This window comes from Cynara cardunculus (assembly GCF_001531365.2).
Source record: "Cynara cardunculus var. scolymus isolate 2C chromosome LG 1, CcrdV1, whole genome shotgun sequence".
In the NCBI taxonomy this organism is placed as follows: Eukaryota; Viridiplantae; Streptophyta; class Magnoliopsida; order Asterales; family Asteraceae; genus Cynara; species Cynara cardunculus.
This window is the reverse complement of record NC_037528.1, coordinates 15,793,360-15,806,289: the sequence shown is the minus strand read 5'-3', so window position 1 is coordinate 15,806,289 and position 12,930 is coordinate 15,793,360. Positions and strand designations below refer to the sequence as shown.

At 30.5% G+C, this 12,930-nt stretch overlaps 1 protein-coding gene across 1 annotated transcript; it reads left to right on the top strand.

Annotated features, from left to right (window-relative positions):
- Positions 1 to 7,689: 7,689 nt before the first annotated feature.
- LOC112522722 (ultraviolet-B receptor UVR8-like) lies at positions 7,690 to 11,464 on the top strand. Its single transcript, XM_025132024.1, has 11 exons — positions 7,690 to 7,746; positions 7,824 to 7,968; positions 8,788 to 8,898; positions 8,984 to 9,044; positions 9,606 to 9,724; positions 9,856 to 9,941; positions 10,055 to 10,256; positions 10,568 to 10,621; positions 10,771 to 10,881; positions 10,986 to 11,042; positions 11,120 to 11,464. The coding sequence occupies exons 1-11, from the start codon at positions 7,715 to 7,717 to the stop codon at positions 11,327 to 11,329; spliced, it is 1,188 nt and encodes a 395-aa protein (XP_024987792.1). The 5' UTR covers positions 7,690 to 7,714; the 3' UTR covers positions 11,330 to 11,464.
- The last annotated feature ends 1,466 nt before the right edge of the window (positions 11,465 to 12,930 follow it).

Sequence of the window (12,930 nt, the reverse complement as noted above, 5' to 3'; positions counted from 1 at the left end):
CGTGTCATTTAAAACACTGATTACAACCAAAGCTAGTTCTCCATTTTATCCTAGTTTCCAAACAGGTAATATATATTTTGTAAACCGTGTGTATGATCCGATACGAGGTTCTAAAACTTATGTATTTAAGGAAAATATGGGAGCAACTTCATAGAGGGATAAGAGAAAGGAAAGTCGAGTTTCTATTCTTAAAGCATCTAAGATTGAGGTTGGGAATATAAAGATTTTTTTAAATTCTTATAAGATTTTTAATATTTTATTTTGTATTGTTTCTTAACTATTTCATTTTATTTTATTAAATCTATAAAATATAAATTATAACTAATATAAAAACTATAAATTAATTTATTATATCTTTTTTATTTTTCGTTTTTTGCAATTTGTATACAAGTTTTTGTATTTTGTTTAATAAGTTATATATATATATATATATATATATATATATAATAATAATCTATAAATGAACTTATATTTTATAAATAAATAAAAAAGAAAAGTGAGGTTTTTTTCACTTGTAGAGTTTTATTGAAATTCTTATTTAAAAATTGAGGTTATTGCACCGTGGAATTGTGGATGCTCTAAATGTTTTTGATAATTTCCCAATAGCTATTGTATCAGTTTCAAATTTCAATGATTATGTTGTGTGTTTCAAGATAAATGAGAAAAAAATATTCCAAACCTATACAACTATTTCACGATTGTCTCATCATAGGCTAAATAGGTTCCGATTGACTTTAAACACACATCCAACTATTTCACGTTTGTCTCGACATGGTCTAGATAGGTTCTCGATAGACTTGAAAGATATGCACAATTGTTACATGATTGTCTCGATACAGTATAAATAGATTATCGATAAACTTTAAACATATGCCCACCAGTTGTGTGTTTCAAATAAACGTGGAAAGTCCCAACTTTTTGTTAACGTTAACCAACTCACATCCAAAATCGACTAGTAATATTAATTGAGAACTTAGAAAACCTAGATATAGTTATAGCCATTCATCTTAAAATAACTTATAATTCTAAGAAAGTTGAAACGGAACCTATAAGCTATAAGGAATCAGATGAGAAAGATTGTATTGTTGTTGGAAGATCGTTTCACAAAAATGTCTGATAAATCGATTCACGTAGAAATGACTTTTATTCTAAAGAAACATATCTATTGGGTTGCAGAAGTAACTACTTGTTCGATAGATTTCATTTCAATGCGCTTTTCGTGAGATTTCTTTTCTTTAATCAACTCGTTAGTCGTCTCTCTTAGTTTCATTTGTTCAATTTGAACAGATGAAATTGAAAGAAATGCTGATTCAATTGATTAAAAAACAAATTTAATGCAAACGCGATGAAACTAAATCTATTGAACAAGTAAATTAGCTTTGCATCCTAGTAGACACAATCCTTGGTATTAGAAGACGTTTTCACCTGATACGCAATATGATAAATGTTACTGTTGACTGACCATCAGACAACAAAACAGTAACTTTCATCTGATTTATCATAACTTTCTTTCTCATTTTTCAAGCCAATATGGCCTTGTAATGTTTTTTTTTTTTTTTTTTTTGTTATCGGATGATCTTCCAATATTAATATGATTAAAACCCTCTTTGATCCATGTCATTGTTGTAGTCATCTTCATCATTGTCGAGCATGTTTTAGACCCCCATCGAACATCATAAAAACATGTAATAAAAATTAAAAAACAATAGAAGAACAAAAAAGACCATAGCATGGGAGCGACGAGATAGAAAGAAGCACAAGACTTATAGGAAGGAGAAGCACATATACAAGTACATCGATAAGATGCGAATAGAATCAGTGAGATTTCAATTGTGGGGTATACTGTTTAGGGGTTAAAACTTTAAAAAGAAGGGGGGGGGGGGGTTAAGGGGTTAAGGGGCAGTACATGAAGTTAGAGAAGATGTCTAAAGGGAGTTATTTGTTACCGAAAAAAATGAATAAGGGTGAAACTGATTTTAATAGTAATCATATTGAACCAATATAATTAAGATTACGTCGAACGCATCGAGAGACTAATCAGATTATTGAGTGTGTGTCAAATTGACGTAGAAGTTCGAGGTGGAATACTTTAAAAATATCTAAACAATCGATATCCTATAGAAATCTACCGGGACCATTGAGAAAATTATAACAAAAGAATGGTGTCTGATTGATTTGAACTTGGACTCCAAATGTCAAAAGCGCCTGGAGATCTAGGTTCAAATCAAAGGAACAATAAGAATCCCTTGTGGCCACAGATGTTCAAATGCAATGACTCTGGGCTACCCACAAAGTAGATGGTTATCCTGAGATTAGTCTGCTCGCATAGCAGGTTGGATATCCAGATTAATAAAAAAAAAAAGAATTACTAAGTGGCATTAAACCTACTTTGTATTGTAAGCAAAAGGTATTTTAAGAATAATTTTTGGAATGTAGCATATTTTTAAAAGATATCATAAAAACACATATTTGATATTTAAGATAAGATTAGTCATAGAAACTCAAATTTCCATCATATATAATAGAGATACATGCAATCTTGAGTGGGATTCGCACCATGATATCATAGCACCAAAAAAAAAGGTGAAATAATTCATCTTTTGAGATTATTTTAAAAAAATGTAGCCTGTTTTGGTAAATGTCATTTTTAAATCCATAAAATCATACCTTTTTCTGTTTTATACCATTTTAATTATACAAACAAATTGTTTTCTAATCTTATACTTGTTTGTATTGTTATGTTAAATGAATGAATGAATGAATCACTTATTTTGTATTAAAATATTTATTTACTAAATTATTTAATGTTGTTATGCAGTTTTCGTCACATAATATCTACTTGATTTTCTTAAAAGATTTGAAGTTCAAGTTTATTTATAATATACTAGAAGGGTACTTGCGCAATGCAACGAGATACATCTCGATTTTAATGTTTTATTTTATTTTTTGTCTCTGTCGATGTTATAATACGATTTTATGTGTTTTTAAGAAAGCAATAATGATTTTATTTTTGAATAAAATATAAATTTGAAAAAAAATATATCAATGTTAATATCAAATCAATTATTTAAAAATTCTCATTTTTATGTAATTTCTTTAATTTATCTTTTTTATTTTAATTTAATTTAAGTTTAGTAATGAAATAATTTATTTTTGGTTTAATAATATAACATTTTATAAAGATAATAATTAAGTATTCTGTTAGAATTCAATGATTATCTTAATTATATTTTTTTATTTTTTTATTTAAAATGAGATGTTTATCTGCAGTTAGTTACACGAATTCAGAAATGGAGCTTTAATAAGTTGTATTTACATACAATATACTTGTAACCTTGAGGTTTAAGTAACATGCATTAATAAACAGTACTTTATGTATAAAAAGTGGTTTTTAAGAGTTTTTGTCAAATGCTTTATAATATACTAGAAGSGTACTCGCGCAATGCAGCGAGATACATCTCGACTTTAATGTTTCATTTCTTTCTTCGATGTTATAATACAATTTTATGTGGTTTCAAGAAAATGAGAATGTTTTTACTTTTGCATAAGATATAAATACGAAAATATCATAATAACTTGAAAAAAATATATTTATATTATTATCAAACTAACTATTTAAAATTTCTAATTTTTTGTGTAATTTTTTTAATTTAATTTTTCTTATCATAATTTGATCTAGGTTTGATAACGAAGTAATTTAATTTAAGTTTAATAATATAATTTTTTATAAATATAATAATTAAATATTTTGTTAGAACTCAATGATTGGACCTAATTTTATTTCAGATATTTTATATTTAAAATGAGATATTTATCTTATATTAGATTATGTTTATCTGTAGTTAGTTACACGAATTCAAACATGAAACATAAATAAGTTGTACTTATGCACAATTTACTTGTAATCTTGAATTTTAAGTATTATGCATCAATAAACAGTACTTTGTGCATAAAAAATGGTTTTTAAAAGATTTTGTCAAATGTTTTATAATATAGTATATATATATATATATATATATAACTTTTTAGAACTTCATGTTTAAATTCTATATCACTAATGCTTGGCATCGCGGGTTTTGTAGTGATCAAAAAACACGCATTAACTAACATATAAAAAATATGATGCCACATCAATATCCCTATGACATCAAATCAAAATTGAAAATACTACTCATGGTGCATTTATCAATACCCTTCCAATATTTAAAGGCATAGATTCTCATTCCATATACTTAACTTTATTCTATTGATTTCTTTTCTCTTTAACATGATATATATATATATATATATATATATATATATATATAGGGGCCTATTCAAGGGAGAACTGAGTTGTTTGTGGTAACTGTGAGAACCAATATTAACCACAAATCAATAGATAAATTAGAAAATTTATAAATTTGGTAATTTTAAACTAAAATCTTAATGCAAGGATATTTTTGGTATTTTAAAACTCTCCTCTCTCCTCTCTCCGGCCACCGTCCTCCGGCCACCATCCTCCGGTGATACCACTATGATACCATTGTGATACCTAAAAATATTGACTTTGTTAAACAAAAGATACACTGTGATATTTAATCATATATAAGATGCATAGTGATACCACTGTGTTACATCTTCGATCGACCACACAAACGACATCAATGTGATACCCAAACACATATATGATGCATTGTGATACCATTGTAGTATCACCGGAGGACGGTGGCCGGAAGACGGTGGCCGGAGAGAGAAGAGAGGAGGGAGGAAAATTTTAAAATACCAAAAATATCTTTGCATTAAAATTTTAATTCGAAATTGCCAAAATTATAAATTTCCTAATTTATCTATTGATTTGTGGTTAATATTAGTTCTCAYAGTTACCACAAACTAATTAGTTCTCATTTGATTAAGTCCCTATATATATATATATATTGGTTTAATTAGTTAATTTATTTAACTTTTAATATAGATTCATTTTCTTTTTTGTAAAAAAAGGGTTGGTCAAAAATCAACCATAATCATATGTTAGGAGGGTAGCAAAATGAGCCAACCACCCCGAGGTCATAGAATGGATCAAAAAAGAGTCAATCCTATGAATTGCAATAAAGACATCTCAACCTTCTTTTATGTATTCACCAATCTTTTTCAATCTTCTGTTTACCATCAATGTGAGATAGACAAAAACTTTACCACAATTCAAGATTAAATAATAGGGAAAAGTTCAAAAAAAAAAGAAAAACCACAACAAACTATCTCATTTTAAATGATTAAGTTCATGAATTATTCTTTTGAATTAAAAAATCGTTAAAATTTCTCATTTTGAATGATTAAGTCCCTGAACTATTTTTTCGAATGAAGAAGCCATTAAATTTTGTCATTTTGAATGATTAAGTTTCTAAACATTTTTTTTTAAATAAATATATTATCAAACTTTTAAAAATTGGTTACCTACATCTTTTAATTAAAAAAACTACATATAACCGATTAGAAAATTTTAAAGTAAAAATAAACCCGAATTAGTTTTATTGTCATCAAACCCTACGCCATTAAAACCCCTTGCAAACAAATGTATTGCTCCCCTTTGCCCCAACGGTGTTCGTTCTTCATATCATCTAACACACTTTTGGTCTATGCCATTAAAATCCCTCTTTTTGATCTACTTTTTATTTACCAAAAGTGGGATAATCAAAAGATAACTGATTACAAGTAATTTTTTTGGATTAAAATAATGTACATAACTAATTTCTAAAAATTCAATAGTTTAATTCTTAGACTGTGGATCTTACTTATATATATATAAATCAATATTCAGAGTGTCACATCAACACTCTTCGTCTTCCTTTTATCATTATAAATATAGAGAGAGATACCTCAACATCTTTTTTTTTTTATGTAAATAAATTTCACAACTATAATTTTTATTATTTGTTGGCTTTCATTTTAACAATCAAATTTCTTAACATTTTCAAAAAAACCCAATGGACCTTACTGTTTGGAACGATTAAACCTTTGGACAATTTTTTGGAACAAATAAACCCTTGGACTTTCTAAAATCTGTCAAAAAACCCAATGGACTTTAGTGTTTGGAACGATTAAAACCTTGGACAATTTTTTGGAACAAATAAACCCTTAGACTTTTTAAAACCTGTTAAATAAGTCCTTGAACTTTACAAAACCTGTTAAATAAGTCCTTGGACTTTACAAAACCTGTTAAATAAGTCCTTGGACTTTCTAAAATATGTTAAATACATTTTGTTAGTGAAAAAGGTATGAAAAAACAATGAATTTTCATATTTTGAACGATCAAGTTCATAAATATTTTTTGAACGAAAAAAGTACTTACATTAAAAAAAACAAATATACCATTCTCATTACTATTCGTAAAATATACGAAAAATGAAACCAAAGCATAATAATCTGCATACACATTTTGGACATAATTTTACCAAAAGTTAAACGAAAATATATACCAAAAGTTGAATCAAAGTATGTAACAAAAGTTGAACCAAAGTATGTAACAAAAATTGCGCAAAAAAATACTAACAATTGCGTCAAATATACCAAAAGTTATGCCAAAAAATACCAACAATTGCGCCAAATATACCAAAAGTTACGCCAAAATATACCAAAAGTTATGCCAAATATACCAAAAAATATCAATGGTTTATTTGTTCCAAAAAATTGTCCAAGGGTTTAATCGTTCCAAACAGTAAAGTCCATTGGGTTATTTAACAGATTTTAGAAAGTCCAAGGGTTTATTTGTTCCAAAAAATTGTCCAAGGGTTTAATCGTTCCAAACAGTAAAGTCCATTGGGTTATTTAACAGATTTTAGAAAGTCCAAGGGTTTATTTGTTTCAAAAAATTGTCCAAGGGTTTAATCGTTCCAAACAGTAAAGTCCATTGGGTTTTTTTGAACTTTTCCCTATATTCTTTCTTTGTTACCTCCTTCAATATATTATATTGATATCGATTATTATTAATAATTAACTAAAAATTCAACTTATATAAAAAAAGCTAACTCTCTTACTTAACATAAAAACATCTTCTAATTATTTATTATGTAAAAAGCTTTTTTTGCAAAGATAAGCCAAGTTGAAGCAATCACATCAGTTGATACAATTCATCTACCCTCAATTTTTAATTTCAACTTCCATACTTTGCATTTCCATACCAATATGGTACGATGAAACTCAACCACATTTTAAGATTTAAGGTTTTATTCAAATTTTATGTTGTCAAGTCATCATATCTGGTTTCTCTTTTAATACATATAAAAATTAACTAATAACTAAAAGTCAGACACATGAAAAATACATGATAAACATTGAGTTATAATAATACGATATGATACTCAATAAACGTCAAATTTTATTCTTAATGGAAAATTTCATATTCTGTTGTATCAGACGAATACAAACCAAACAAAGTTATTACTTCGTTATTTTTATCATGTAAATAATTTTTTTCTCATGACATTAACCAAAACAATCGATTGACGTGTACACAATCTGGTTTAAATATCATCCAAAAATGAAAACGATATCAAAATTTATTTTCTTACATATTCATATATAATAATAATTATTTATTTTATTATATCTTTGAATCTTTATTGCAAAAAAAAAAAAAAAAAAAAAAAGTAAAAACTCGGGAGAATATAATCTAATCATCCCCCAAACACTCCTCCTGCAAATCGCTACTTCCGTAAACTCTCTTTCTAAACTCTTTCCAATGGCTGTCAACACTACCGCCGTTATCGCCTGGTTCGTCTCTCGCCTCCCACCGCCGTCTCTTACAACCATCAATCTCACTCTACTTTTTCTTCTATTTTGCTTTCTAGGGGTTCAGGAGAAGATGGACAACTAGGACTCGGAGACAATGAAGAGAAAGAATGGGTTTCCTCAATCACATCCCTCAATTCCGTCACCGTCCGTTCCGTCGTCGCCGGTAGCCGTAACTCTCTCGCCATTTGTGATGATGGCAAGGTGTCTCTTCCTTCTTATACTTTTTCCAGATACACACGCACACTACATTCTGTTTGCTATTACTAATACTATCGGTTTATTGGAATCATCTCTGTTCCATCAGAATATGCAAAAAGTAACTTTACAAGAAAGAATACATCTGTGATCGTACTGTCTTTTGGTTCTTATCGATAAATTATACAGATTTTATCTTATCATGTGATCTCAGAGCTATAATAATTGGAAAAGCGTATAAGATGAGGATAGGGATAGCAATCACTGTGCTAGGGTTTATAAAAGTACAAATTTTTAATGACAAACTCGAAAGTATGCATCTCTTTTGGTTTGCAATTGTACATACATCCGTAGGTGGGATTCATCTCTTTAAATCCCAAATGGGGATATAAAGCTTGTTCTTCTGTATGTATATATGGGCAGGGTTAACTGCATGTGTGTTCTAACTATTTAGTAAGATCAGATATGAAGCTTGGAGAAACCATAATCATAATACCATATAAAACTAGTATTAAACTACTAATTACAAAGCTGCTTTCTTTAATTTGCAAAGATTAATTCTTCTGACTAGTAATCATGACTGCCTTGTGATATCAATGGGTCTTATTGTGGAATGGAAGATTTTGACAAAGGGCTTCTAAATTTAGAGCAAAGATTGAAACTTTATGCTGGTAATCACCACCAAACTAAAGTACATGTATTGGTGTATGTGTGTGTATATATATGTAATTGTATATTGTATATCAAGACAGGATATATTGTATTTTTTTTAATTTTGGTGAAGAACAAAGTATTTTGCTTTGAAACAAATTTGTTGTGTATCAGTTGTTTATGTGGGGTTGGAATCAAAGAGGAACTTTGGGGCACCAACCATCAACTAAAACTGAGAACATCCCCAGTCAGGTTAAAGCTCTTGACGACGTCAATATTGTTCAGGTAAATTGTGATTTAGCAAGTGGTTATTAGAAGAACAAACTAAGTTGTAGTTGTTGATTTAATTCATCATCTGTTGTTGATTCAGGCAGCTATTGGTGGTTGGCATTGTCTGGCTGTTGATGATCAAGGGCGTGCGTATGCTTGGGGTACCCATCATTCTTATCCCTCTTTTGTTTCACGATTCGCTTGTTCGACTGCAATGTGAATCTGCGTAGTGTTCTGAGCTTTTATATGTATAGGCTTTATGGAAAAAGAATCCATATCACAAGTAATTTATGATTGAAACCTAACCAAAAAGAAGCAGTGCGTCCTATTGGACAAGGCAAAATGGAAAATGTTGCATTTTTAGACGGAAAAAATATCATCAAACTCACTTTCTAGTGATGTTAGTCTTTATGACTTATGATGCTGTTCATATGCTTGTATTGGTTGGAACCATATCTTACAACATTTTTCAGTTATTGCAAATCAGATGACTCTGAAAGAACCTTAAACAGAATTTAAGAAGTAACATGTTGTCATGCCCATTTAATCCAGTTTTTTAAAAGCCCATGTGAGTTGAGGGTTCTGTCATTCGGCTATCATTTTTACTTGTATAAATTTTAGTTTCTGTATTGTCCAACTAAAAGATCATGAAGAGAAGTAAAAGTAAGAAACTAGTGGTTATGGTTGCCTTGTTGTGAGGGAGACAAGGATTTTGGGTGCAGGTGGAAATGAGTACGGGCAGTGCGGAGAAGAGCTCGAGAAGAAAGGTGACTCTGGTAGGACTTTGAGGAGAGATATCGTGATTCCTCAAAGATGCGCATCAAAGCTTTCAGTTCGTCAGGTTTATCTTTCATTCCTATCAAGCTTCTCTTTTTCTTTTTGTTGTTTTCATCATTGTTGTTTATGCATATATAAATGAAGAGTTGTATTGCTATCATTTTCATTTAACATCAGTCGATATCTTATATGCAGGTAGCTGCTGGAGGCACGCATTCAGTGGTGCTCACACGTGAAGGACATGTATGGACATGGGGTCAACCATGGCCTCCTGGAGACATGTACGTTGCTGATTTCCTTTTTCTTTTTCTTCTTTTTTATACTCCATTCATTCTCTAATCATGTCCTCTTTTGAGTAAGTTAGCTCACTTATTTTTTTATACTTTCATTGTAGAAAACAAATCTCCACACCCGTGAGAGTACAAGGTCTTGAAAGGGTTAAGTTGATTGCAGTGGGGGCTTTTCACAATTTGGCTCTTGTTGAGGATGGAAATCTATGGGTTTGGGGGAATAACGAATATGGACAGCTTGGAACAGGTGATACTCAGCCGAGATCACAACCAGTTCCTGTTCAAGGATTATCCGGCCTTACTTTGGTTTGTTTGATTCTTACCCACCTCTAATATGTCGTATAAGCTTTGAATTGCTTGATTTCATATTGTTGGCTTAACCAAACAAATTCCTTTCCATATGTGACTGCTCCATGTCTGATTAATATTCTGTTTTCTTTGGAATCGCTTGCTTATTCCAAGTAGCATGGCAGAAAATTGTCTGTTTGATAGCAATAACTCTTCCCATGTTCCATCTTATGGCTTTTGCTTAGTGAATGATACGTACTCATATTCAGACAATTTATCTCAATTAATCATGTTTAAACATTCTGAATCGTTGCAATATGTACTTTCAGGTTGATGTTGCTGCGGGTGGTTGGCATTCTACTGCTTTAACAGATGAAGGAGAGGTACTTGGTGTTCCATTTGTTCAACGAGGCTCATAATTGCTATTCTTTAATGCTAATACAATCTATCTGAAGTGATGGTGTGCCCTTTTCCTGTCCTTTCCAGAGGTATATATATATATGTTGATATATATAGGCATGTTATTGAACAGGTGTATGGGTGGGGGAGAGGGGAGCATGGAAGACTCGGGTTTGGAGATGACAAGAGCAGTAAAATGGTGCCACAACAGGTTCAGCTTCTAGCCGAAGAGGATATTGTTCAGGTCAGATCACAAATAGACTCGGTTCACCATATAAACACGTGCTTTGATTCAATGTATTCTCCATTGAAGCTTCCTACATTCTTTTTATGGCTAATGATGCACAGGTCTCATGTGGCGGGACTCATTCTGTTGCATTGACACGCGATGGTCGTATGTTTTCTGTAAGTATCGATGATATATGTAACTTATTTATATATTTAGCGGCTAAACTGAAAAAAGTTGTATTGAATTTTGTTAGTTTGGGCGTGGGGATCATGGAAGATTGGGATACGGTAGAAAGGTGACGACCGGCCATCCATCAGAAGTACCCATCGACCTTCCGCCCCCGGAAGATGACGAGAGTGGCAGCGAAGTAGGACGATGGTGCGCTACATACGTGGCTTGTGGGGGTCGTCATACAATTGCCATTGTAGAATGGCAAACTACAGGCCCCAATCCCTTGATCTGATGGGATTTTATAATGAAAATTACGACGAGAATTCATGGGAATAAATTTTGACGAATGGTTTTATGTATGAAGTTATTAAAGTATGATTTTCTTTAAGGTGGTTGATGCAATTCACTTGATTATTTGGAATTGGAAGCATCTTGTCCCAGTCCAGCACCAGTTAGACAATCATTATATAATTTGGAGAAAATTGTGAGAACTAGACATGGGAATTGGTCCCGACCTGACCTGCCCCATTCAGGGACGGGGATTCCCTGTTAAACCGGATCTCGTGGACAGGGATGAGGATCCATGTTTGGCTCAAACTGGGGATGGGTATCGCACTCTCCGTCCCGTACCCGTATATATATATTAGTTAATAAGTTGTATTATATATTATTTATTTATATTAAATCATTAAATAGTAATTTCTGTTTCAATATATTTTGGATATTACTAGATGTGTTTTTGGATATTACTCTAAATATTTTGATACATGTGACACTAATTTTTTTAGATTAAATTTAATTTTCGATTTATTAATTATTATATAATGATGAATATTTTTTGTATTAAATTAAATTTCTTTTGATTTTAGATTTATTGAAAAAATGTGAGATTTAAACATGTATAACATCTTACACATTTGATTTAATAAAAACGTACAGAAACGGAGAAAGAATCCCCATTTTTCCATTGGATGTGATTAAATTCCCCGGTAGGGATGCGGATGGGGATAGGAACAAAGATGTGATTAAATTCCCCGTTACCATGCCTAGTGAGAACAACTATCTGTCGTATGAAAATGACTATTGGAATAATTAGTGGATGGTTAACTGCATATCAGTTACAAATTGTTACACGGGAATCAAAATGCAACTTAAAAGTATTTCAGAACCAGAAAACTATTTAGATTATGGCTTATGAACTATTCAAAAACAATTATATTGAATTTGATTGTTATGGTTTTTTGTTTAATATAGAACTTGAACAAGTAATGTTATGGTTGTTCGGATTAATATGAAATGTTATTTTGAACGAGTAATTCAATATGTAGTTTATATTTGTAAAGTAATTGTTTTATTCATATATTTATCAAATAACTATATTTCATTCAGAATATAGAGGATTAAAATAATAATTTATTGTCATTCAAAACAGTTATCAAACAACCATATTTCATTTTGTACTATATCATACAAAGTCTCTTAATCATTACACATAAAACCATGCAGCAGCTGTCATCCAACCCCTAACTTAATTTTTTTCAACTACTTTTGGTACCTTCAAATCCATCTATTTTTATCTTCAAATTTATATATACTTTTCACGAGCTTATATATACATTTAATCAACTTTTACGTACATGAATTTATTAAAATTTAAGACATATAAAAACTCATTTTTCTTAAGTTCTCCATAAAATCCGTATTTGGGCCATCACTAGGGCGTTGTCTTTTTAACAAAAACTCTTAAAAACCATTTCTTATGCGTAAAGTACTGTTTATTAATGCATATTACTTAAAACACAAGATTACAAGTAAATTGTGCGTAGGTACAACTTATTAAAGCTCCATATCTGAATTCGTGTAACTAACTGCAGATAAACACAATCAAATACA